The 27,649-nt window shown below is 36.1% G+C and overlaps 1 protein-coding gene across 2 annotated transcripts in view; it reads right to left on the reverse strand.

Moving 5' to 3' along the window:
* Window positions 1-27,649, reverse strand: part of RASGRF2 (Ras protein specific guanine nucleotide releasing factor 2) — a 133,409-nt gene that overhangs the window by 54,094 nt on the left and 51,666 nt on the right. The window contains exons 3-16 of one of the 2 annotated variants that reach the window (XM_049796408.1): window positions 25,915-26,062; window positions 25,186-25,275; window positions 23,182-23,435; window positions 22,012-22,091; window positions 21,364-21,557; window positions 19,714-19,823; window positions 17,643-17,761; window positions 12,433-12,593; window positions 11,360-11,426; window positions 10,370-10,506; window positions 7,124-7,206; window positions 4,815-5,063; window positions 4,113-4,501; window positions 653-778 (exon numbers count right to left, since the gene is read on the reverse strand). In XM_049796408.1, the coding sequence (XP_049652365.1) occupies window positions 653-778; window positions 4,113-4,501; window positions 4,815-5,063; window positions 7,124-7,206; window positions 10,370-10,506; window positions 11,360-11,426; window positions 12,433-12,593; window positions 17,643-17,761; window positions 19,714-19,823; window positions 21,364-21,557; window positions 22,012-22,091; window positions 23,182-23,435; window positions 25,186-25,275; window positions 25,915-26,062 (2,207 nt within the window). Of the gene's footprint in view, window positions 1-652; window positions 782-4,112; window positions 4,502-4,814; window positions 5,064-7,123; window positions 7,207-10,369; window positions 10,507-11,359; window positions 11,427-12,432; window positions 12,594-17,642; window positions 17,762-19,713; window positions 19,824-21,363; window positions 21,558-22,011; window positions 22,092-23,181; window positions 23,436-25,185; window positions 25,276-25,914; window positions 26,063-27,649 lie in introns of both variants that reach the window. The other variant, XM_049796407.1, reaches the window with a different exon arrangement.

A 27,649-nucleotide genomic window follows, 5' to 3' on the forward strand; every position in this document is an offset into this window, starting at 1 on the left:
TTGTTTTAATCCCAGGCATGAAATAACTGCCTAGAAATCTGGCTTACAGGAGACGGCAGCATTTTAAGCGTTCATGGACGTAGCTCACAGCTCTGCTAATGATTTCAAAGAGACACGTGAGAGCTATTTGAGGAGCTCTAGCTCTCATTTTCCTCTTCAGTTGAGCAGTTTTATTCAAATTTTGGAATGAATAATGTGACACCATCTGTAAATATTCAGTGTTACACGAAGAAACAGACACAGTCACTCCCCATTGACAATAATGGGTGTTTTGTATTCCATGATTACATATGGTGCCCAAAGCATGTCGTCGTAGCAGCTGAAAAAAATCTGTCAAGGTCTTGAGAGTTTTGTGAGAATAAGACTGATCCAATATTAGTCTTGAACTTGGGCACATCCTGCTCAAACTATACAGAATATTTCATCCTACCAAAGTCCCAATATGCTTCCAAGTCTCTTGTTATTACTATACAAATTAACCAGCGTAATTCACATTCTAATGGCTTTTTTAAAAATACCTGAGAAATAAGGAAAATACAAGCAGAACACATTATTCAAATACTATTCTTTCCTAATAACCTGCAGAGATTACAGCTCTCGTATGTAAACTCTTTAAAGTGACTCACAGAGGCAAGAAACATCAGGTTCTTACCTCCTGGTTGACGATAGCGGAGATGACGTGGTGTTGAAGGGGATCTACACGGTGAAAGCTCTGTGGTATCCACTGCCGAGGTGCTTTCAGGGATTGTCCGGTCCACTGACACAGATTCTAGAACTGCTGCTTTAAAAGACAGTAAATGTTAATACTGGCATTATCACTCATAACTTGCAACTCATTATTACAACTTTTTATATTATAATTATATTGTACTATATTATATTATGTTATGTTTTATTAAAATAAATTTATAACAATATATTAATTAATGTATCAATTATTGTATTATATTATATTACATTTTATTATATTGTATTATATTATATTACATTAAATTAATGTATTTATAAATGATAAATGTTCTTCGAAAATATCCAAGAGGTCATACAGAACTACGGTATGGGGCTTTAAGATACGCTTTTTTAAAGCACAGAGTATTAGGTTAGTTTGTCTTAGATACGGAGTGCTTCTGCAGAGATTATAGAGTATGTGGGTGACTCAAGACTCTCAGTTTACAAACACCAAGAGACAGAAAGTCTGCAAATGATCAACTTTGAACAATATGAACTGTACTGCATGACAAAAAAGAGTATGTACATCAAAGGGGGCTTCACTGATGATGATAGCCATTTGGTGATTACCATAAGTGATAATGTTTTAAAAATGGTCATTAATTAATAGCATTTATTACCAGTGTTTCAATACCAACCTAATACCACTAAATACCATCTAACACAAAGTTGTTTCCATCTGATCTCTGGTTTAAAGTTTTTTTAAACAGTGCTGCTTCTGGAAGTTTCCATGAAACTTTTGCATTAAGAAGACTCAGAAATAATTATCCTCTGGATGTTGTTAAAGGACTGGGAAAGTTTTGTACCAATGACATAGCCACACAAAAACTCATAAATAAGGACCTTGGTGAAAACCAGCAAGTTGTCAGTTTTAAAAATAGGTTGGATAAGACTGCACTTTAAGTCAGCAGAATATGCAGTGAAATACACATGTATTAAGGATACTTGAACTCACAGGTTTTGTATGAGCTAGGGAAAATAATCCTTGGTGCATAACTACGTGTAATCAAAAACTGCCCAATAAAATGGCCAAACAGTACTGGAGAGCAGATTGCTCCATGGAGGAGTTCCTCTATAAAAGAATAAAAAAGGAATGGCAGAAATACTACTTCCAAAATGAGGGAAAAGAAGCCGATAAAATATATCCTACATTTGATATGAATGACAATTGTGCCAGCAGCATAAGCATTGTATACAGAAAAATATATATAAACAAAAACTTTGGAAAACAAAAACTTTGAAAGCAAACAACAACTCTGGAAGTGGGTGAAGAAGGTGGAAATTCCAGGATGTAAACGGACAACATTCAAGGAGAACAACAACCACTATAATACGTCCTGCTGAACAGAATTTGTATGGTTGTATTGGATTTAGAGTTAGCCACAGCTGTTTTCTTGGAAATCTAGCAGTACCAGAGCAACAGTATTAACCATAAGGGGGTGGTGCCTCCTGATTAAGTAGAACTGGCATCCTTACCTAGAAAACTTTAAAACCAAAAAAACACATTACGTATGACAGGAAATGTATGCATTAGCATTTTGTAGTTCTCCTACTACCCATTTCCATTCTCTTTGTGAGATTTTTTTTTTTAAACTTACTCCTCTTCCTCAACATGCTATATGCAGCTGTGTGACAAAAGGACTTTACCCCACAGAACAGAACTATATAGCTGCAAATTCCTCCAAACTGAGTGCAAATTGTTCAGCAGGAGATCCCCAAAGGGACTGGAGACACTGCACAGACAGCACTTTAGCATTTATATGAGGTTCTTGGCATTTCCAAATGTTCCTCATGCTGCCCAGACGACACTTCCAGCTTTGATAGACTGGAATGCAAAATCTTAATACCTCTGCAACAATGCCTAGTGCTAACACTAGGTCAGAACCTATTCTCTACTAGTTTACTTTACAGTATATAGCAAAAAACATTACACATAAGCCTGCAGTTACCTGTGTACAATTACTTCTAATGCATGGCCTCTATTTTGGGACATGCTGTGCTATCACGTGGATTTGAATGTAGTTACACTAGCGCACAAGAAGAATGTGCCCAACTCTACATAGAAAAATACTATATTTTATATATGTAAATGGTCTGTAATGCTATTCATTTAAAAACATCCAGCATACAGAGATATAATTATTAAGTATAACAGCCAACCAGCATTTTATGAAAGCATAAAGCATGGGCAAGCATAGACTCCTATAATGCTAAGATGGGCAATTTTTTTTTAAACAAGAGACTACTTTCTGTAAAAACAATCTCTCTGTATAATACAACATTAAATTTCTTATTTCAATTCATCAATAAGGAGTACACATAATGCTGCAATCGTATTTTTCTTAGTTTATGTTTGATAATCTTTTTCTTCTTCCCTCTTGGATTGTATCAATTTTCATTGTTACAGTACTTGCAAGTAAAATTGAGCTACATTTTGCTCAGATTAACAGTTCAAATTCCTCAGACTGTAAATCAGGCCATGCAAGACCTTTTCTAAACGTGAATTTTAGGGAAAAAATAGCATTTTTTAGTTTCCTTGTCTTCTGTTTAATGTAACAACAATACAAAAAAATTATTGTATACTTCTATTCTAGTTCAGAAGACCACCTCTCCATCCCCAAAGAGCAATAAGAAATAGGTGCACACTTATGTATCCTATAAGATTAGAGATACATTCTTGCTTTGCCTATATAAATACAATGATACCATTCTAGATACCCACATTGAGGTTTATATCAACTAACTTTAGGCCTCTGGAAGCAGTACCTATTCCAAGGTGCTTTACCCAACCCGTAGAGGAAAGCAGGCATTTGCCCAGGAGCAATTAATCTATATTAGACATCTACCTTCTGGATGAATAACAACCAGGTGGTATGAATCTCACCAATGTACCAAGTGTATCACATAAATTATCTGTTTGGATTAGTAATGAAATCCTCCTGGAAAACTAGCCCTGTTATGTACATGTTAAAGCTGTTAGGTGATTACATCCCTATTTCTTTTTAACTTAATATTTTACTTCCTGTAGTAATGGTACAACTCCAAAATCTTTCACCTCAGGAAACACAACTGGCATCAAGTATTTCCTTTGGCCTTTCTCCTTCACACTCTGCTGAAGGGAAAATGCACAAGGCCATTTCGTCATACTACTATTCCTACAAGAAGCAACAAAGGGGTGGTAACAAGACAACGCATCGCAGCCTCTACTAGAGATGACAGAGAGAGCAGAGTATTTGTTTTCACAACACAACTGATGGTGATCAGGAGGAAAAAAAATGACGTGAGAAACAACTTCTCAGCAGTAATCTGATAAAAGTCAAGCCTACCTTAGAGACTCCCTATTCATCAAAAGTAACATTCAGTATTTTGTGGGTATGTAATACCTCTTCGAATGCTTCTCCTCAGCTTGTTACAGAGGTCAACACGAGGGTTCTCCAAGCTGTCCTCAATGGAGCCAGGGCTTTGCTCAGGAGAGGAGGGCCCTTTGCTGAGGTCCAGGGGTACTTTACTACCTGTTGGCGGCGGGGAGGTGGCTGGGCTGTAGGTCGAGGTAGGACTGCTCGCCACAGATGAAGTAGAGAGGTCAAGGGCACCAATCCTTGAATTCAATGGTGAGGTCAACGACAGTTTTCGGGTTCTGACAGGTGACGAAGTTCTGGAGAGTGACAATGGAGGAGGAGAAGAAAACTTCCGACAGAGATGTGGTGACTTCCCATCAGCCAGGTACTCTCCTCTGTTGTTTTGACTGGTAGCAAAGAATAACTCCAAAGACCTGAGAGTAAGAAACAAAAAAAAGCAACAGATCATAACAAACGCCTAGCAGATTTAAGTGAAAACACTTACGAACAAATTTTGTGCAAATATGCATGGCACTGCAAAATCTGTATGACATTTAGTCCTCAAAGCCTGGGCAGAAAGTTGAGACAGACTTACCTAAGAAGTTACGTCCTATTTACAAAGGAAGTACTTTCTTCTTAGATTATTTATATAACAGAAAATCATGGTTTCAATAATGTCAACAACAAATGCCACCATGGTAATTCTGTAAGAAACCTATGACAGATGGGAAAAACCTCAGAGCTCACCTGACGGGAATGGAAGTGAAGGGCCGCCTGTATATGTCTGAAAGTTTTTCCAGTACAACAGCTGCAGTAGTAAATATGCGGTAAGTATGTAGGAACGTATTCAGAAAATCAATACTTAGAAATCGCAAGTCAGTTAGCCGCTCCAAAAGGCGCTCGACGCTTGCGTAACGGATTTGAGGTACTTTGCAGGAATTCAGTGTTTTGCTGAAGCAGATATCTATGTCATCTCTATGAAGACGAGCATCAGATCTACACAAAAGTTAAATTTAGAATATTTTACCAAAGAGGAAGAGTGACTATGGTACAGTAGTGATATCACTTTAGCTGCTCCTGTCAACATACAATCACCAAATATATATGCATTCTTGTATTTCATCAACACAAGAAAACTCTTAATCTGTGGCAATACCTGCTTCCATTCAGTTATATTTTATGCCATAACTAAGGGATTTAAAATTTTATTTTTGACAATTAATTAATTTACATTTAAAAGTCTAAGAAACCATTAATGATGCTTAAATTTCTGAAATGGAACAGGAGGCAGAATTGTCCCTTCTTGCCTCTTTCAGACTGTTGTGACATGTAGTCCAATCTTAGTAGAAGCTAACAATAGAATAATAGACTGATTGCAATTTTTTATGCTGGGATAGCTCTATCTAAAATAAACTAATGGACCCTAGCAAAAGACAGGAAAATTAACTCCTTACTAAGCTTAAGGCTCACCTACAAGGTAACACCTGCCCTCAGGCTGCAAAAATTATTTTTTTTTTTAAAGAAAAAGGGAACAGCATGAAACATCTCAAATTTCAAAGCAGAAACCATGGAGAGGCTTTGTTTCAGTAAAAAAAAAAAAAGGTACTAATTTTTGTTTGGACATGAAAACAAAAATGAATCATTTACTTAACCCTACTCACAATGGGGTTTTTTTCCAAATTCAGTTTTGCTTAGTTTTATCTAGTTAAAGTCTTAGTTTGTAAAAAAAGGGGATAGATACTACGTAAAGCATCTTTCAATACTGCCTCTTATTTTCATTAAAAATGATTGGATTTTCTTAGAATATACCATCAAGATATTCCACACACTTTTACACTGCATTACATAAAAGAAACAACAAAAATTTCTTCTTTCTTAAGTCAGGTCCTCAGAAAAGTGACCATATTTTTTTATTTCATCCAAAGACATCTGACTCTAAAAGTCAATGTGTGCTAAAAATCAGATGAGTAAAATCTCAGAAAGAGAACAGCAAATTTCTGTCTGTTGTTAAGATCCTGTCTTTCTCTTGACATTAGGATTAAGACGTTGCTGTACTCTACAATTTGAAAACAGATGAATATATTTTTAACATTCAGCAGGTAACAGAAGTGTTTACACACTGGAGAGTTCCTAGAATAAAAGTGAAGACAATAAAATGCCTTCTTTCCTGGGATCAAAGTTATGTGTCCTAACAGTGTATTCACAGATTTTATCTCTTCTTCATCTCTAAACATATACAAAGAGAGGAGAGGCAACAACTACAAAACAGGCATTTGAGAAAGCTTCATGTATGGAGTACTTCCGAGAGAGAAATGGTCTAGTGACAGATAACAGTAAGAAAGCAAATACTTCTGTTTCTATCCCTATATTCTATTCCTTAATATTTATATTGGATAATAGTAGGTAAAACTCATGTAAATACAGATCTGTAGAGGATCCAAGAGGTAAAATTGTGTTAGAAATTTGGAATCGTGTATTGAAAATTCCTGTCTACAAATAAAAATTACTTATCACAATAAATTACTGAAAGACTCCAAGGGTGAAGGAAGCAAGTTAATGAATAATGATGTCACCTTAATGTGATCAGATAAAACTATGAGAGAAAATAATTTTTTCTCAGAAATAAGAGCAACGAAGAGAAGAAAGATTTTGGCCAATACAATAAAATACCTTGGAAAATGATACTTGTCTGCAGTCACCTAAATTGTGAAGACATTTAAAAACACATTCAATAAAATTATGAGTGGTATGACAGAGAAAAGCTAACAGAGAATAAAATTATCCATCTGAACCATAACTGAAGGCAACTTCACAAATAATAGATAAATCTGAGCTGTGATCCCATACAGTCCAATATTGTGAATGTAAAGTTTACCATTTTGAGTCATCCCTACCATATCCAGAAAAAGATTTGAAAAGATACATTTTGGGATGTAGAATTAATTCCACTGAACAAAAACAGGGGAAAAAATTATTTTATTTTCTTTTGTTAAAACTTTTATTTCAAAAAACCAAGAAGCTATTTTGTTCACTGGGGAAAAAAATGATGCACTTACTTGATCATATGTGGCACTGTGACTTTAGAGTTTTCTTCAAACACTATGGTCATTAAACCATTGCACCTTATATTATCAATGCACTGTGAAAACAAATATTGAGAACTGTTGAAATCAAAACACAGGGTAAGGAGACTTACTTTCACACTTTTCCTATCTTTGTAGGCTTAAAGCATAGATTTTACAAGGTAGGGACTGATTGGTACAAGGTATTTTCATAAATGAAAAGCAGTGATGCAAGAATTATAGTGGACATGCTTCGTTAGTCTTCTGCTTCTGATTTGCACATCTGCAAGTCCATGCGTCTTTACCAGCACACTCAGGATATTCAGCTCAGCATCCTTCTTCCCACAGGATTAAGTATTTTTTCAGTTGGAAGTGAAATTTCCTTTGAAGTTCCTTTAAAACTGAATGAAATTAAATATCTCTAGCATTTCCGGAATGAGAGTTAAGTTTGAAAAATCAACACTGCAAGAAAGTTGGAATACGTTATACACAAACAGATACACTAATACCTTAACCTTTACACTGTGCAAAAAGACTAAAGAGAAATATAACCAGTTGCTAGGATCACACTTGTAAAAACAAATTCAAGTGGTGCTCTTATTGTGAAACATAGCTATGAAGATGCTGTCCAAGGAGCTCCTTGCAAAATCTTATATAAATGTTTTGAGCTAGGTATTAGAAGCTGGAAAGACACTTCTGGGGCATGGTCACAGCACATACTGCTTTAGAAATTACAGGCTGTCCTGTGGCCAGTAGAAGTCTACAAACTAGGGGTGCATAAGCTGTTCTTCAAGCCTCAAAGCAGCTCAGTGCTGGCACAGCATAGGGATAGCTTGAAGCCATTTGTACACCATTATCTTCTGGTTTGTACTTTTACGTAGTTAAGGTAACAGAGCACCACAAACCTTGCTCTTGGAAGTCAGCACAGAATCTGCCAGTGGATCAGGATTATATGGTCTGCAACAAGTACCTGCCACTTAACATGACAGGACTAGTCTTTATAATGCTGTCTAGTTTTATTCGTCAAGTATCATACATACATATATATATGAAAACATTATTTCTTTACATCAGTAGAAAGGAGTTTACAAAATTATCATATACATTTACCTTGACTTAAAGAATAAAAATAGTCTGCTGTCTTTGGAAGGTCTCATAGCAAAATAATGACTGATGTCAGATTGGTCAAATAAGATAATCAGAAGCCTCTTCAGGTTTAAAATATATCTACATAGCTATACATTTAAAATATGATCTATGTAGCTATATGTGTTTTTAAATTCAGGTATTAAGATTGTTTGAAAAGTGCAGTTGTAACAATTCACATTATGATTTTATCAAATTGTTACCTAAAAGCACTGAGAAAAAAAATCTAATAAAAATACATAATTTCCCTGTATTGATTCTAAATGTTGCAAAGAAGCCCTTAGCACCAAGCATAAAAATGCCTGAGGTAATTCAGCACTGTTATCCTCAGTCTGCATAGCCCTAGCATTTACTACCCCCCTGACAGATACTAGCATTCTAGCTAAGGAGTGAGTATAAAGGGGATCTAGAGCTGAAGGACAATAAGCTCAAACTAGAAGAGGGGAGGCTTCTTCAGCATCAACAAAACCCATGCATTTTCCATAAGAAGTGTATGGTTTGCATGAAAGGAATATAAATTCAAGAAGTCTCACTAGGCACATATAGACAAATACGACTTATATGTCTTACGCATATATAATTTAATAAGATGCAGAATTCTGGGCACTAAGACTAATGTGAGTGAACAGCAACCACATGTATACTTTTTTTATTTGAAAACATAGGAGAACACATATTTACTAAAAAATACTTTTTATAGGCCCTTTTTGTTAGCAAGTTTGTATGCTCTCCTTGAGGGTTGTGGCCAGGGTTAAAAAGAAAAAATGTTTCTGGGCAGACGATTCAGTAATTTCTTATGGCAATGTTTCTGCTGGCAATGAGCTCCTTCAGAAACACAATCTGGTTTTCAAGAGACCAGTGATCTCAATTGTTTAGAGTGTTCATGTGGTATCTAAATTTTCACCCCAAATTTTCTTTCTCCAGTTATTTTCTTCTTTATTGCTCTCCAGATAGAGTATAAGTAGTAAGTCAACTGACTTGATTGCCATTTGTAAACAATGGTACCAATTCATGCCCCAAATGTCTGCAGTCTGCACAGCTTCCTTGTGCTCCTTCTTACTCCTTCTTCTCTTTTAAACTGCTGCTTATCCTCTCAGCATCTCTTGCTTCCCTTCCTATGTAAGGATGGAGAAGCTTTTTCAGCCTCACAATGCTAATAGGTCTCAGTTTTCTCAGGCTTTCACTTACAAGCTTCTGTTAATTGTTGGCCCCATCTCTCTTCAGAATACCCCTGTCTTCAAAAGCTGGGAGATCTCCCCTTCCTTAAAGAGGGATCAAAGGAGAAACCCTTCTAACTGTTTCCCTGGCAGTCTGGCCAACCCTTTGCTCTCTCAGCTGTACGCAGCTAGTCGTGTTTAATTCTGTGTTCCTAAGACACTTCCAAGCTTTGCAGGCATGCAGCTCAATTCAGCTGTGGAGCTTTTCAGCTCTTCCCCTAAAACCACAGTAGCATTGTTTGAGTGGTTTGGAGGAGACGACCCGACCTTTGGAGGCAGACCCAAACTCTGATCTCTAGTCTACATGGACTACAGATGACTTTCTCATTTAAATTTATTATTATTTAGGCTAAGAATGGACTTATTCCTGGGTGTCCCGTGTTCCAGACCAGTTCTTAAATGGTCTGGAAATTTCCTCTCCAGCAAATAATTGCAATACTTGTCAGTGGAACAACAGTGGAACAATTCACTGAAAATCCATTTTGTAAAAAATTTCCCAATCAGGTCTGTCAGTAAGATGTGTATACACTGAGTTGCAGCTCATATTTTGAGATTTTTATCTTCGTATTTTTGTTCCTTTAGAAAAGCTGGTCCACAAGAAAGTAACTCAGAATACTTATTTTTAAGCAATTTCTACTCATGATGACAATTAATCTGGAGATGTTGCCAGCAATGGTAGCATCTTTAGAAATCAATCACTGATGACTCAAACGCAAAGACAGAATTTTGAGGAAAACATGTAACACTAAGGGTTTTTCACATGTATCACAGCAAATCAGCCCTCAAGAAATCAATATCCCTCTCCTGGATTAGTTTTCAGAAATACAGAATAAACTAAGATCTCAATACAAACAAGATAAAGAATGCATTAAGCTACCTGACTAATATCACTTGTCCATGCAGCTTTCTCCTGTCGTGATGGGGCTAAAAGGACAACAGTAAAAGGAGGAGCATCCGGAGGTTCAACCACAAGCTTGAAATCAAGGTGTCCAAATACTTGTCCAGTACCTTTTGCTTTACAGCCAGAGAGGGGGAAAAAAAAAGTCAAAATGTGAGACTTCAGACTATAAGACAAAGAAAATAATGGTTTCATTTAAAATAGAAGTTACTTTAAAACATCTCTCTGACAAAGAGCAAATCTAACTCGGGATCCAAAACTCATTTTGTTTTTCACATACACCAAATAAATAAAAAAAAGCTGCAAATATGCAGTAGTGGGAGTTGCTATACATTACTTTTAAAGATACCAAATAAGGCTAAAATCCTTTTAATACATTTATGCTGATATACTCTCAGCATACTAGAAGTATCACTGAAATTAATGAAACTACTTTCATAATTCAAGTGCAAAACCTGCCAAAAACTGCAGGATGGAAGCCAAAATGAGTAACAATAAAATCAGCTTGGGAATGTATTTTGTTATTTCATTTGAACAAGCTTGCAGTCAAGATCTGTAGGGAGTCCAAGACAAAAACTTTCCACTAATTCTGCCAACTCACTCAATGCCCATGTATTTAAGAAACCCAATTATCTGCTTCTTCTTTTAAGGCATATTTTCTTCTTTCTGAGATCCTCTGGGTGAAGTTGTATACAAAAGTCAGCAAATAATTTGTCACATTCCTTCAGCCAGTCTACTTGAAAATCCTATGTGAGATGTCAACAGCAAAAAACAACAAAACAAACCCTTATCAAAGCCAGCATGCCCACTATTAAAACATCTCTTCTACTGAATCAGTTCAATGCTGTATTCCTCTGGCTTTATGAAAGGTGAGAACATATTAATTTGCTCTTATCAAAAATAAACAAAGGGTACCAATTTTAAGAAACTAGAAACTGTAATTACTACAAACAGCTGAATTTAACTTACAGTCATCATCACTCGTGTCTGTCTCCTCGATCAATGTGCACTCTATTAAAGACAGAACACCTCCTGTCTATGAAAACAAAGCACATTTTTCACAAATTTTGACATTTGTTCCCATTTGTCATTATAGTTATTTTTAAACTTTGATATACCTTACTTTAAGGTTTTATATTACTCAGAGCTCTTAGGAAGATACATCCATTTCATGATGCATATTTTTCCTCAAGAACTAAACCCACATAGATAAAATACAGCATTTTTCTTAATCCCACAAATTAATAATATACTTACATGTACAAAATCTCTTTCATTTTTATCAGACTATAATTAATCTCACATACAGACTTGATCACAGGTTTCAAAAAAGGTAACTAGAATTTCATCTTCTTCTGAATTTAAATCAAATACATACAAGATTTTTTTTAAAGGTTCAGTTATACTCTGTTTACTTTGCAAAATACTGGAACGATGTAAGGGGTGAAAAGTGAGAAAGCATACAAACAGTTTCAATAACCTCTCGGAAATGTCTTTGTCAAATAAAAATTCTATTCAACATAATCCACTCTGTAAACTACCAACACCTCTTTAATCACAAGCCAACAGTATGAAAGCCTGAATCTCAACAAATATAACTAGAGTATTCTTAGAAGAGGTTTCAGTTTAAGAGAATGTGCTGTTCAGGAAAACAGAATTGACTTTTAAAATTAATTTTATTAGAGCTCTGGAAAATATTCTTCGGTAATTCCATGGGGTTGTACTGGCTGATTTATGGACTGAAAACTGACTTCTATTCAGTCCTAGCTTATACAAATAGACACGCCAATGTCTTGTTTTTAACTCCCAGCTTATTAGAATTGCACAGTTCTAGAAAAAAAATTGTAGTTAGTAAGAACTTTGGCTGAATTCTATTATTTTCAATGAGAAGACAAAGCAGTTAACTTCTGTGCATCACCTCACTTCTGTTTATAACAACACATGCAAATCTCAGGTTAAATCCATAAAATAATAAAATATTGAAATATTCACTGAATCTGTGTTTTCATTTCGTAAATTGAGCTATAATTTAAAATCTATACCTTGAGAAGATGCAGTTTTCCTCCTGAACTTCTTGTACAAATTAAAAAATGTTTTGTAAATAAGAAGCACTGCCTTTCTCCTTCTTTCTTCAAAGATAATGATCCCAGACGAACTTTACTAAGTTTCCCCCTCTCAACTGAAGGGACTTGAATAAGGGAACCTGATAATAAAGATGGAAAATTTACTGTTCTATAGTAATATTTAGTAGGCACTGTTTGAAGTGTTAAAATATTGAATATTATGATATTAATTAATACAACTTTTCATTCTAGTATCAATAAATATCAGCATCTGCTTTAAGCAGAAGTTGATCATCATTTTTTGCACAAGTTTGCTTTGTTTTTTACAATAAATAGAGTCAAGCAAGTACAGTCTAGACTAATACTTATGTACATGGCAGGATTAGATCTTGGGCATATTCTGTTGCAATTTAAACACACTAATAGCACATTGATCAGAAAATGAAGCTGAACAGCAAACTGCACTTTTGACAGCTGCTAGACTTGGAAAAGATAATTACTTCCAAGCCAAAGAGACAGCGGATGAAAAGAACAGGTTTTGAAGGAAAAGAGTTTGTGTATGTGTTTGTGCCTGTGTGCAAGAGAGATGGAAATGAAGCACATATTGCTTCTTCTTATCTCATACTGCATAATTTTCAGTGCTCCACAGCTCATCTACAATGTGTTACCAGTAAAACACTTCTGAACTAAATTGAACCTCATTACATAAGTCTGAATTTGTGCTCTGCAGAACTCCAGACTGGGGACAGCTTTGCTTCTCAAAACCAGCCTCTGACCAACTTTTCCAGATTGATATCACCATGTGTATCACTTCCAAATTTGGATCTGGAGTTAAATTTGGTAGTGAAGTGCAATTCCTCTATATATCGAAGGGAAAGAATTTATGACACAACTTGTTGTTACCAGACAAGGCAGCCAAGAGACCTCCTAATCTTATTCCCACACATCTATCCTTACTATCACCCTTAGACTGGCTCTCATCTTATTCCAACATTAGCTAGCTAATAGAGCTAAACCAGCAGGAAACTAATGCTACAAAGAAGTAGCTGACTTAGCTCCCCGATATGCCTCAATGCAAGGTCAAAAAAGCACCAGTGGTGATACAAAGGAACTAACAGCAGCAGAACAAGCATGAGAGGCTAGATACTGGCTTGCCTCTTTCAGAGGCAACAAGATATTGGACTAGCACAGCTATATCAAAGCTCAACTAGAGGCACCGTCTTGACACAATGCAAGCCTGAAAGAATTATCCATCAAATACTAGATTAGTATTTCTTACTCTATATTGAAAAAAAAAAGATCTTGTTCAAAGTTCACATGCGCAATCTTAAACGAACAAACAGAGAAATTAAGGTAACTGAGAAGGCTACTGTTTATCTACATTTTTCTACACTTAGCTCCCTCTGTATATTTAATTAATTAGCCTTAAGTTGTTGATATATTTGAAACTTACACTGTCTGGCATAGCAAAATATACACCAGTAAATCTGCAATGGAACAGTGTTCTTTGACAGCCAATTCACATTTAAACTAAATGAGCACTACGTGATTTGTGTCACTGCAACAAAACAGTGAAGTTATACTCTAGAAATTTGCAAAGGTCTGGAACATTTTTTCAGTTCACTTAAATTCTGACCAAACCCCATAAATACTTATTGGTTGTACATTTCCCCTGGACAAGACAGCCTACCTGCCTCAACTGTGAAAAACAAGGAGACCATTCTCGTGTGTTGGATCGGTGACTTCCTATGTTACACTGACTACCCTCTATGTCCCATTACAAGGCCAAGGAGTGTGTACAAAACAATTCGCAAGTAACTTCCCATCACAAAATTCTCAGGGTCATTTTTCTCCTGAAATTCCCTCTACACATTTAGGGTCACAATATTCAACCTGTGCATTTTGTTTCTGCTTTGCTTCTTAGAATAACAGTATATGATATCCTTACAGATACAGCTTTACAGGTAGCTTCTTCTTTTCTTTTTTTTTTTTTTCTTTGTTTTTTTTTCTTTTTCCATTAGAATGCTTTCAGGAATACCATATTCTGTTCTGCTAAAATGGGCTGGAGATTAAATGGTCATCTTGTATGAAGCTGAAATGTTACCATTCAATAAGGTAAATAAAAATAAAGGACAATTTTAAATGCAGAAAAGAGAGACTGCATTATCTCTCTTTGATATTCAATATTTATGGAGACAAACACATCTCCTATACATGCTGCATGGCTGACATCAAGCAAGGACCTCATGCATTCCCATCAAGCTTTTGTGATTAATGAAACTGGGCATTTGCCCACCATGCATTCTAGTACAGATTTCCTCTTAAGGAAAAAAATGGTCACAATTGGCCAATGTACAGTTGCAGTGAGCAAGCGAGGCTAATTTTAGAACATTCGTTAATAGTATAGTTTGGACGATAGGTGTAAACTCAGGAATTTTTATCCAGCTACAGACCTAAGCACTTTCAGTATTTCAACACTGCCAGAAGAGCAGAATAGCACTCTATTGGCCTTTGTTCAATCCAAGAAATACAAAAGGTTGTATTTAAAAAAAAAATTTTTAGTCTACAGGTAAGTGCCTGGTTTACAAATTCAGTTTGGCTTTCTCCATTCTGGTGGTCTTTTAATTTTACTGTAAGGATGGTCAAACAGTGGAACACATTGCTCATTCAGGGAGGCTGTGGAGTTTCCATCCTTGGAAACAACCAAAATCTGACTGGACGTGGTACAGGGCAACCTGCTCCAGCTGATGCTGCTCTGAGCAGGTGAGATTGGACTGGATAATTTACAGAAGTCCCTTCCAACTTCAACTGTTCCATGATTTTGTAGTTGTGATATATTTATCAGTAGAGGTAAATTCATAGCAGCTGATGGCAGGAACATCAGACTGAGTGTTTGGAGGCATCTAACGGGCCTAGAGATGCCCAGTTGTCTGGGTGTCAGCCAGTGTTGGACTGCAGGCTAAGATTCCCTATGCTTCCTTTAGACTCTTAAAGTTCCTGAATTGTCTGCCATGACTTATAGTATGCTTGACAATAAAGTCGGTATCTAAGTAAGAGACAGAGAAAAGCAGACCCCAAGAAACATGAAGGGCAATCCACAATCCAGACTGCAAAGCTCTGCCAGAGATAGTTCCCAAGGTCTCAGCTTGTATACCCCAACAGAATCAACCTCTTCTTAGAAAAGTAGTAACATATGCCAAAGTTGTAATTAATCTTCACAGAAAAAGTCTGAACACAGGTAAAGGCACCTCACTCCTTTTTTAAGCTGAAAAGAGGTTTCCTGTGCCCTACACTGATCAACACAAAGAATAGGACCCTAACTGAAATTAGAGGAGATGGACAACACTGTCAAAGTGACCCTACTGTTAGATGTGAAAGGAAAATGGGCTCTGTGTTACTTCATTAGCTCTGTACAGATCTCTGCACTTACACAAAATGACATGTAGTGGATGTTCCAAAAGTTAAACTGTGATACAGCCTTCTGTAACATACAGTCTTGTCCACTGTCCTTTGACTGTATGCCCAGAAATAAATCTGAATTTAATTTACTTAAACGATGGGTTTGACCTGGGTCTAACATTCCAACAGTAATCTTCTTCAGACTTATTCCCACAGAAAAAATAATGAGTTTTTAACAATGAAACATTGGGTACACAGACGAAATAACACCAGCCAATCTTAAGGGGACAAAACCCAACAGATATATAAATACAACATATTGTAGTCATCTTGCAAAAAAATTCTAAAATGTAATTAAATTGCATAGTACAAGTCAATCTAAGATAACCACAGACCTATAATTTTTTGGCTGTGGATGCAACACTTCTCAAAGACATATTCATAACTCTTTAAATACCTCAGTTATAACAAATGCACATATTTAATGAAGCATCAAGTAATTTAACAGTGACTGTTGTACAAACAATCTTGCAATTTATTACAGGAAGTTTCATAGTTTGGCCAAATAACTACAGAAACACCACAGAATGTATTTCAAAATGTATACAAAGCATATTAATTACCAGCTGTGTATATGGTTCTACTAAATAACAAATGTTCTGCTGAGGCTACCTAGAAAAGGCCTTATGAAGGGATGCACCTAAATTACATTCCTGGCCTTTCCTAAATACGTTTAACGCTTTTCAGACACAAAGAAGCTTTTACCCAGACAAAACCCTATGCTACAGGTTTGTAGTTACTGTATACAAACCCACTAACTTGTTTTAAAAGATCCAGAAGTAAATCATCGTATAAATGGGAGAAAAATAAGCTTCAGTTATGAAGTTTTCACATTTGCTGGTTTAACATTAACATAAACCCCACCAAATAAGAACTGCAACCGGTTTGGAGTTCCTGGTAAAAAGTGACAATTATTTTAAATGGAAAAGTTATTTTATTCCAATTTTGTAGAACTTCACAAAAAAATTCACCTCTGCTATAACTAAGTTTCAATAGAAAGAGTTTCCAAAACCACCGAGAATAGACAGAAAAGAATACAGTAGGGCTCTTCCCCTCTTATTTTGCTAACTATTATACTAGTAGTCCTACATTCCTGGCAGAACAGGATGCCTTTTCTTCATGACTTCTTCTTGCAGAATTGCTTTTATATCTATGCTGAACTTCTACTAAAGCCCAAAAATGCATCTCTCAAGAGGCAAAGTGAGTATGTTCAGGTATTAAATCTGTGCTTGCACTATCAATTTTGAGATGTTTCCAAAGCACCAAGAAAAATGGGAACTGACAGCTCTTTTCTTTCCTAGCAATCACTTTACCACTGACAAAGCTTCAAGTCTCTCCTACACTTTTGCCCCAATGTTGGTACTAGCTGGGACTGTCATGTTAACTGGCCAGGCAGCCCTGGTCTCTGTGGAGCTGTAGGTAATTCCATCCCTTTGAAGATTACAGTCCAGGCAGAATGTACATTACTGTCCCATGAGTGCTTTACCATTCACGAGCTGCTGTTTTTCATGATTTCTGAAGAAAACAGCACAGAAATGGGGTTCAACTACAGCCCAAAATCAGTTGTCATCAAGGTGTTTTGTGACTTACCCTCCACAGACCATGAGTAGTCTTAGGATGTTAGCTGTGTGCAGCACAGTGACCTGCCCAATGATGGCAACATGAACCCTGCTGGTTTTAATGCAATTTTTTCATGATTATACAGATAGCTTTGAAGAAGAATGCCTTACCTTGGCGTATAAAAGTTTGGCTGGTATCTAGTAATATATCACAGCCTTCTACTATCGTTCTTTCTATGGCTAGATTCTTCCGGATGTTTTCTGTGTCACTCACTTCATCATGCATCACCCTGTTAGACACAATACAAAATGCACTTTAAGTTCCCTGAAATGTATCTTACACCTGTTGTGTCTGTTTTCACTTGCACTTACACAGTGTAGACACAGAAGGCAGTTGATCTCCTTTGCCACCTGCTACAAAACAGATATACCCATGCAGTACATGATCACTCTAGATCAAGTTTCTTGCCTTTTTTCTCCTCCCTTTCAAATAATTCTGCAATCATTTACTTTTTTCAACAGTGGAACCAATTTTGCCAGACTTGTTTTTAGGCTATTCCTAAATACATCTGACATGCCACAAGGCTAAAAACCTTTCACAGCTAATAGTATAGTACTTCTTGATCCTTAATAGACCAGGCTGCCACAAGCCTGGAAGTAAGAACACATCGTAGAGTCCCTGGCCGTGACTTTAGGTTCTCACTCTGCTCTGTTTCAGTTTACATCTCAATGTACCATTCACTTTGCCGTTGCTTCCTGTAACAGCCACAGCCTTGATGGCTCACCACTTACTTTCTCCCACTTTTTTTTCATAGGCATCCTTCCCTTACAAAGAGAAATACGGATTTTTTCAAGGCTGAAACCAACCCAGAAGTTTACATGGTGTTGTGATGTATAATATTTTCCTAAACTGGGACCAGACTGCACTATCTGAAAGCTCTTCCTCACTCAGAATTACATTAAAGAGATGGAAATGAGTCACAAAGTTTTATATTTATGGTCTACACTGCCTTATGAGCAGAGGAGGATCAATCAGTCTCAGCCTCCAATTCTGAATGTTGAGTGACAAATTAGTTGGATCATCAATGAACTCTGACTTATGAGATGAAGCCAAGTCAAAGCTGATTGATCTGCTTCTGCACATAACACTGGCCAGAGAAATTCTCTGCTTTGCTTGAGTGGAAAGAAGACATTACTTCTTTCTGCTTCAGATGGCCTCAGAACAGGGCAGAACTTGCTGAACACTGCAGGAGTCAAACACAGACATTTCTGTAAAAGATATTGCCTGCCCAGCTCTTTAAGACAGAGCTTGAAGAGGTGGCACAGCATGACCTGACTCAGAAAGCTGCCTCTGTTAAAAACACAGTGGGACAAAAAGGAAAAAATAATAAGCTCCAAATTAATGGGCATTCTGCACAAGGTAGGAACTTTGTCTTAACAGAAAAAAGAAAATTGACCAGTCAAGAGCATGCAATTAACAAAAGCTGTAAAGTGATCCCTCTGTTACAACTAAATATTCTCCAAGTATATCTTCAGTGAATACTCCAGATACTCAAGATTTATATCCTGGACTTCATGCAGCATTTCTTTGCTCACAGCAGAAAACTGTGTTTCCCAGAGATAACAACCAAATTTCTTACTGGACTGACAGAGAGGAGCATCTGAGAATGGTCTGGGAGTTCAGGGAAGAGCGTCATTTTGCAGGTTTCTACAGGGAGCACCAGTTCTCAAAATATACCTTTAGTTCCTGTTTATCTGGTATTATTTGAAGCATATGTGAAAATCAGTTATTTCATTAATGCACATAAACTATAACACAGACTGTGAACTCAGTACTCAGTACTTTTCAGGACCCTGCTTGATTCCTGTTGTCACAGAGTAACAGAAATGCCCTCTTTCTTTAAACTGTGAAAAAAAAAAAATCTATTTCTTTATGTAAAGAAAATTGCTTTGCTCATAACCCAGGGGTAGGTAGTTCCTATAGCAACCACTATTCTCCCCTTCCCAAAATACTAGGAGACACTTAAAGATTTATGTTAGCCAAAAAAACCCAGAAGATTCAAAATACTAAATTTTGGTATTTGGGGGTTTTATCATTATCTTTGTTTTGGTTTGGTTTTGATCCTTTTCTTTAAAATATTTTTTTTTTAAAGCACAAAATCAAACCAAAATAAAGAAAATAGGTTTTTCATTTCAAAACCTTTGATTCAAGATTATTGAACATAAGGTAGAAAAATCTTACCTTGAAAGTTCTTCCAGTTTAGACTTAGCAAATTCAAGGCTTTTTCGCTCAACATGTTCATGTGGTGTGTGAGCCAGAAGTTCATGAAGTGTTATAATATATCTAGGAATCTTAAAACAAGTAAGGTATAAAATCAGTAAATCCTTAAAGGAATAAATCCAATACACCTTTTTGTTATATATTAGCTATCATCTTGGTCAGAAAAGTTTTGCAAACATAGCCTTTTTCAAATGAATATCCACAGCTAAATGATTATACATACATTCTAAATATAACTACTGTCAAAAATACTGAAGTTTTGGGTGATAGAGGCTACATATGCATATGTATGTTTTTAGTTTGAGGAAGCACAAGATACATTTATTACATTTTAAGGAAAAGATCAGATCAGAGGCAGACATAAATACAACAATAAATTTCATTTTTTCACGCTGCTATCCCAGCGCCAATAGAGAACACCTTCAAAACTCCCTGGGAGATTCATACATACCTTCCCTCAATTTTAATAGGATAGATGCATCTAAATTTCTCATGACTTTGAAAATCCCAGCTGAACAGTTTGCATTTATATAAAATTCACATTGCACTAATAGACATTGAAGAATATGCAGTATTTGACTATTAAAGGCCACAGGGTAGCACAAGGACCCTGATCCATTTATTATTACTTAAAGTAGTTTCAGGGCTTTTAAGCAGAACCAAGTGATACTGCAGTATAACTTGTCTTTACAGAATAAAAGTTACTTAGGAAATGGAGACATGACTTCTCATTATGCTGAAGTGAAAAGTCATCAGCAACGACATCCTCCATCACATACGAATAGGACCCCCTCTCTTCCTTCTAAGATCCCATGACCTTGTTTCAGATCAACCAAAAAATCCCAAACCTTTACAATATACAAGCTCAAAGCTAAAAAAAATGCAGTTACAGGTGCTAATGCCGCTTTAGGCTAATAGGAATAACTAGCACTTACACAAGTGTCACTGATGCCCCCTTTTGACTCTGCTTGCTTTGCCAGTAACTGAACAAACTGAGGACATTCACTATTCTTTTGATGAGTAAAATGTTAGGGTAAACATAAAAGTCACAAAATCATCAGGCCAGTGTTACAATAGACCTCTTAAAACAGCCGCAAATAATTAATCCAGACAGATCAAGACAAAAGATCAGAAGGATAATAAAGTTTTCAAAACTTTTGCAATACATTTTCCATTTTCTAAAGACCAGGTCACTGGAGAACAAAGTGGGAGGAAAGTTTCAAAATGTATTCCTAGTAAAATGTTTGTAGGTGCTCTCACTTGCTATACCAGGTACATTATCCCTCTCTGGGCTGCTTCATAATCCTGCAGTAGGCAGAAGTCAAGTAATTGTTTCTCAGCTTTTTTTTCTTTTGGTGCTAGTCCTCATCCCACATTCTGCTTCAACATACATAAGATTCTGAATATAGGATGAATGACTATAGTTGGGAGGAAAGATCTCTACAGGCAGAGTTTCATTATAACAACAAAACGAATTAAAACTAAATTAATTTGCTTGAGTGTATTTTTAGTTAAGCAAGAAGAATCTTCAGTCAACTGTAATGTCAGTAACACAAAATGAATCAAACAAACATCAAAAACAAATAGGCACAAAAAATATACAGACACTACCTGAAACATGGGGTAAGTAAGGAAAGTTTCCAGCATTCGCCCCTCACATGCTGGGTTGGCTTCATACTGCTTCAAGAGTTTGTCAAAATCTCTGTTTTGCTTACAGTTTGCCAGTACTTGTAGACTATATTGATGATTCCGAACAAATTCTTGATATATGTTCAGCATTGGCAGCAGAATGTCAAATAAGTCAGCTAGAAAAAGTCAAGAAATGCTTTTTTTTCCCAGCTATCCATCTCTCAAAATGTATTTTTAAAGAAACTACTATGCTCTATGGAAGGGAATTTACTATAATCAGTTCTGTTTCCAATATACTGAGATTTTAGAAACATTAAACTCAGTTCTTTTCACCTACCAAAACATGGTTGTTCTGATTAGTTAATAATCAGACAATACCACCAAAAATTCAGGAGCCTGTGTCTAATCAATGTTTAAGGCAGAGGCATTCTCATGTATGGACTGCAAGACAGTCATTACTGCCCATGTGGGACTCCCACTCCACCAGATCTCATGATGTCAGTTCTGGAAATGTGTTGTTCCATTCTAAAGGGACTTTTAAAAAGTTCTTTCTTTAAAAAAAAAGACGTCACTGTAATTTCAAAAATAAATACGAAAATTGTACCCCTAGAGAAAAATACAGTAACTTACCTAGTATTAAAGTAGGCCAATTAGCTATTCTTGCTTTTAAGCCTTGGTGAAATATCTCATGAAGAAACATGATTGTTTCACTGAAAAACAAGTATTTAAACATACAAAAAGAAAATTTACATTTTATTTTCTGCTTAATAATTCACAGAGAAACATCTCTTCCTGGTTATTAGTGTATATTTTCCTTTTATGGCATTGTTTAAAGTTTTTGGTGTAGTATCTCTACAAAATATATGGTATTTGATGCAAAAGGCATATTCTGTTTAATTCTTTTAAACAAAAGCATCTATTAAATAACATGTTCCAGTTTAATGAATAGGTTTTCCAAGAATATCTCTGACAAAGCATTCAGTAGCCTAAGGGGATTAAAAAGATGCAGAAAACCTCAAGCCAGTGGTAGTCATCTACATTCTCCCTTGCTGCTGTTCAAGATTTGAAACTTTCAACTCTTCTATAACATGAACCTTAATATTGCACTTTAGCTCATGAGGTTAACAGAAGAAGGCAACATCCCAGTTGTAAGAGAAACCATAAAGAGTACAGTGATCATGAATGAGCTATGAAAGGGAATCCTGTCTCATAACTAAAGGAACATGTTCTATTTCTTAGAGGTTTCAGGCAGACTTAGATGCAATCCCAATCCTGGATCAAATTTTAGATGCCTGCTGGCTTATTTGTACATACTCATTATGATAGTACTTGGATGCTTAATGCAAACTACAATTCTTTTTTTTTGTAGTATATGAAAAGACAAGCGAGAGGGAAGGAGCTCCTTAGGCAGAACAACAGAAAATAGAAAATTTGACATACTCATCCTCAGGGCCTTATCTGGATCATATGAGGCCACTAAGTCCAATTTTGCTCTCTTAAGACAAAAGAAAACAGGAAAGGTGACAGAAAATTATGAGAACTGCCCCAAGAGGCATGATTTGTCCTTTCCTTCCTCTAGCAGAGGCAGAAATAGAATGTGAGGAGGCAAAGAGGTCCAGCTGGTTTCAAACAGCATCACTGACAGCACCTTGCCTTTTACTCCTGGAAACATGGTCTACCTCAATGACATTACTTATATCAGAGAAAAAAAACAAGTGCCAGATCTCACTACTGTAAACTGAAGCAGAATGGGAAGAAGTGGTCAGTGAAACTGCAAAAAGCAAACAAAAAGTCCCATACCTGTTGAGGAAAATGCTACTAACATCATCGTGACTGATAGGTGGCTTCTTTGAACTTGCAGCCATCCTTAAGGGCCGCAGAAAACAGTTTACAAGAACATAAAGTTGATGCACATATTCAGATTCAGCCTCCACCATGTTAAAAACTATCTGATTCCTTTTTCTCATACTTTCTGCATGGGGAGAACAAATATAATCTTGGACAATAGTCTTCCATTTTCTTCTACATAACCAGCCCCGCATAAAGCTCTGGACCTAAAAATTGACCAGGCAGAAAGGAAGAATGAGAAAAAACATTACAGAACTTATCATGAGCACTTCACTGTAGAAATAACCCTCTAAATGAAATACCTCTGTTTAAAAAAAAAAAGTGTTACCGTTACTGATCTATAATTGCTCCTGATTTATATATTTTTTTAGATCTCTACTTGTTAATGAAATTCCCACAATCACTTCGTTGTATTTGTTGCCAGAAAACAGATTGAAAAGATATCACATACATATCAAGGTACCTTTTCCTGCAAGCTCAAACGTTGTACCTTTGTATATGCTCTTCCTTGCAGCACAATCGTGCTGCACACTGGGCAGGCTTTTAACTCCTTTTACCTTCCCTTACACACTTCTCTTATATCTCCAGAAGTATTGTGCAACACTTCCAGGTAAGACATCTCAAGAGACACTTGATATCATTAGTGACATAATTCTGCAATAGTTGTTCAACCCAGCTTTCTGTTTTTAATGGATACCACTTAGCATGTGTATTTAAAGCTAAGTATCAATATACTGCCTAGTCTCAGACACCTAGGCCAGCAATACTATTATCCAGAAAAGGCAGATTTTTGGCATTCTTAAAAAGTATCTCCATCATGGAAAAATCTACTTAAGCATAATAATCCATTGAAGTTAGAAGTGGATTAAAGATTACAGAAAAGGTCTACATCTCGTCACAGAAAATTTCAGTATGTCTTTGCCCTGATCTTAATGTGAAGAACATTCACCTTGAAAGAGAAATGCAAAATCTCACTGGTCGCAGTTTACTCTGAATAAACAACTTTAAAAAAAGGGCCCAATTGTCTAAACAATCAAGATGTAGAATGCAGTGAATTATATACAGAATCAGAGCTCTCCTTCTACTAAAAGAGACATTTCCAGCCTCTAGTACAATGTTTAATCTACTTGAAAAGGAAAATTCACACAAGGATATCAGCTCAGTGCTGACCCTGACTCAGACTGCATGACCCAGAAAAAAGTCAGAAACTAAGTCCACATGCCATAAAGGATATTATGCAATTTAAGAGACTGACCACTGTGAGAATAAGGGTGACACATATGGGACCACATATTCAAGCATGAATTCAATTCATGCTCATGCATTAGGATTTGTGGGAGTCAGCTATGGCCACAGTTCTGGAGGCTGGCTATATCCAGCCTTAAGCAAGATTACCAAAAGCTGCACATGTAAATGCCATACAGACTGGGACAATTCTGTCCCTGTTATTAAAACCACTGGTCATAGTACCCTGGAACAATCACCATCAAACAGATCCACTGACAACCTAGACCAAGACTGCTTGCTGCATTTTCAATATTTGTATTCCAGCTGCAGTGACAGAATATAAGTTATTCTCTTACATCTTTGTAAGCATTTTTATAAGAAAGGAGTATAAAGTGCCTATACACTTGATTCCCACAGGATGTAGCCCATAACTTCATTTCAGTCTTTACAAGCAGTTGAACACAATGTGCAAGCTTCTTTAAGAAACTCAGTATATACCTTGCAAGTAAAAATGAATACTTAAGTAACAAATACACCATGGTATAAATGCGGCACTGAAACATAGGAAGCTGTTGTAATTTAAGAGGTTTAAGTAGGGGCAGGGCAAAAGAATCTTACTATTTGACTGTACTTAATGAAAATAAATGAATATAAAACTAGACAGACTAAAATACAGAAGTACACCCCCCATCCCATGCTCCTCTTAAGCACAGAAGGTTGGATGTTTACCTTTTTAATTTTTTTAATATCTGGATCCTCATCTTCCTGGTTGCCTTGATAAGGTCGCATTCTTTCTTTTGTTTTATTGAGAGCTATAATCTGACAAAAAACAATCATTCATTAAATGCTTTCTCAAGCTAATGAAAGTCTTAGTTGCAGAACTAACAGAAGAATATTTTCCCCTTCGTCAAGCCTGTTAAAGCTGCACAGAATGACAAACATGTATTTGGTCACTGGCACCTGAACACAGTTCTGTAAAAACCAGCAAGGCTCTTGATCTAGATGGAGGAAGGACCAGAAGAGAGCTGGTTCTCCTCTCAAAACCAAGTGTGCCTTTCAGACTTCATCAGCTCAGGACTGCAACAAAATTTTTAACATTCAGTGAAATAGAGCAGTTTGGAATAGTTCTCAATAATGTCACAACCAAAGACAATGTGACGAAGATCAAACCCCTCATGTGAAGACAGGTAGAAAATAATGCAATCAATGGCACCCATACTGCAAAGCAATGTCTCATCTTAAAGTCTCTGCAAAGAAGTAATCCAATCAGTTTAACAGTACCCTATTTTTCTAAGAAAAATATTTAGCCAAGGGTTCATAGGGGGACTACTACAGGACTATTATACATTAACCTTACTGCGTTCTCTTATTTTCACAATATTACAGAAATATTGAATATTACTGAAATGCACACAGCAAAATGTAATTCAGTGATTGCTTGATGACTCTGGCACATACCTCAGATTTAAGTCTTTCAATTTCTGTGTCTTGATCTTCAAGCTGATGTCGAAGCTGATTGGCCGCAATCTTTTCAGTTTCTACAATCTGGACGAGATGAATGTACTTCTGCATTAACACCTCCCTTTCAATCAGAATATCTGAATAACTAAAAGGGAAAACATTTATGTTAGTAAAAATAGCAAATTATATCCCCTTATGAGATACTGACAGAATAAACATTGCACCAATGACAAGAAACCTGCAAAACCATGTTTCTTTGGCTTAATGTACCATGAATAGCTTGATCATAAATCATCCAAACTTAGAGTGTTCCAATATCCTTTTTAGACAAAGGTTCTAGCAATACCCAGTTTCCCAGTATTCAGTTACCAAGAGCAAGATAACTGCACTGATATTTTTATGAGCTTCTAATTCTCAGGCTAAGCCCAAGAATTCTATTAATTCAATTTATTTCATTTATTTTAAGGGCTGCTTTTTTTCCATCTTTTGGGAGGACTTGGGGGGAGCATCTGGCACTTCATCAAAACTATTTCTATTTCTCTCCATCTGTCAGATCTCTTTATGGAATAATTCTTATCATAACTGTTATTTTAGTTTGCTAACACCTATTTTATTGTTTAGGCCAGTTTGAGATTACTCAAATAAATGTATTTATTCTAATTAGTAACAGGAACTATGATATCAGTCTTTCTTTCAGCTCTTGGGTGGCAAACTGCCATTGATTTGTCTTTTCTTGAAAAGGGACTGTATCCTAGTGCAATTAGATGTCACAATCAGAGCAGTGACAAGCATCGTATTGGAAGTACTGTTCCCAACTTCAAGTAAGGGATAAATCAGTTTCTTCCTATGCAACATCTTTATCAGACTGCTTGTTCACATGATGCAGTCTCTCTCACGTAAATAATTCAAATGTACAGAAAACACACACTCCTGCAACGTAATCATTTTGTGGCCTTGATTCAGCACAATCTACAGACCCATACCACCTCTTTACCTAGGTTTCAGGAAGCTTGTTCCTCCGAGAGTTACATAATTTTACAAGATAAAGACCAAACTGCACAAAACACAGCAGAACGAAGCCCTAAATCTTTCACAAGGGATCTCTTACTATTTTATGACCTATCGTTGAAAATGCTGACTATTGTATCTGTTTCCACTGTCAAATTAGCACAGGATTTGACAGAAGAAATTTTTGGATTGCACATCTTCTCCTTTTAAATTTCTTTCTACTTGTTGCAGCACTCATAAAAAACAATGAACATTTGCTATTAAATACTGTGAGGCTTTTAAAAATGTAATAATGTGCATCCTCTCCAGTTGTGGGGTTTTTTTATATATTTACTGCCATTTCAATCAGTATTAGTGCAGTTATATACTAGTGGGGGCCAATATTGAGTACAGCTATTAAATTCAACACCTAAACTAGAAAGCAAGCTTAGATTTAAAATAATCAGAATGAGTTACCACAGCTATCACAAAGCAAAGGTTTTTCATCCTTGAATAGATTATAAAAAGAATAAGAATTCAATTTAGTTCTATTGCATTTATTGTTGTATTTTAACTACTGCAACAGTAAACAAGAAATTGGAAAAAAAAAAGCTCAGGGCATCTCTTCCAACAAGTAAAACAACATACATAAAAAAATCTGTCATGAAGCTGTCCCTGTATCCTAACTATGCTATAAACAGTAATAAAGTACGAGATTTAATTCTTTAAAATTTTTCAATAAGAT

Source organism: Accipiter gentilis, chromosome Z (genome assembly GCF_929443795.1).
Source record: "Accipiter gentilis chromosome Z, bAccGen1.1, whole genome shotgun sequence".
Taxonomy (NCBI): domain Eukaryota; kingdom Metazoa; phylum Chordata; class Aves; order Accipitriformes; family Accipitridae; genus Astur; species Astur gentilis.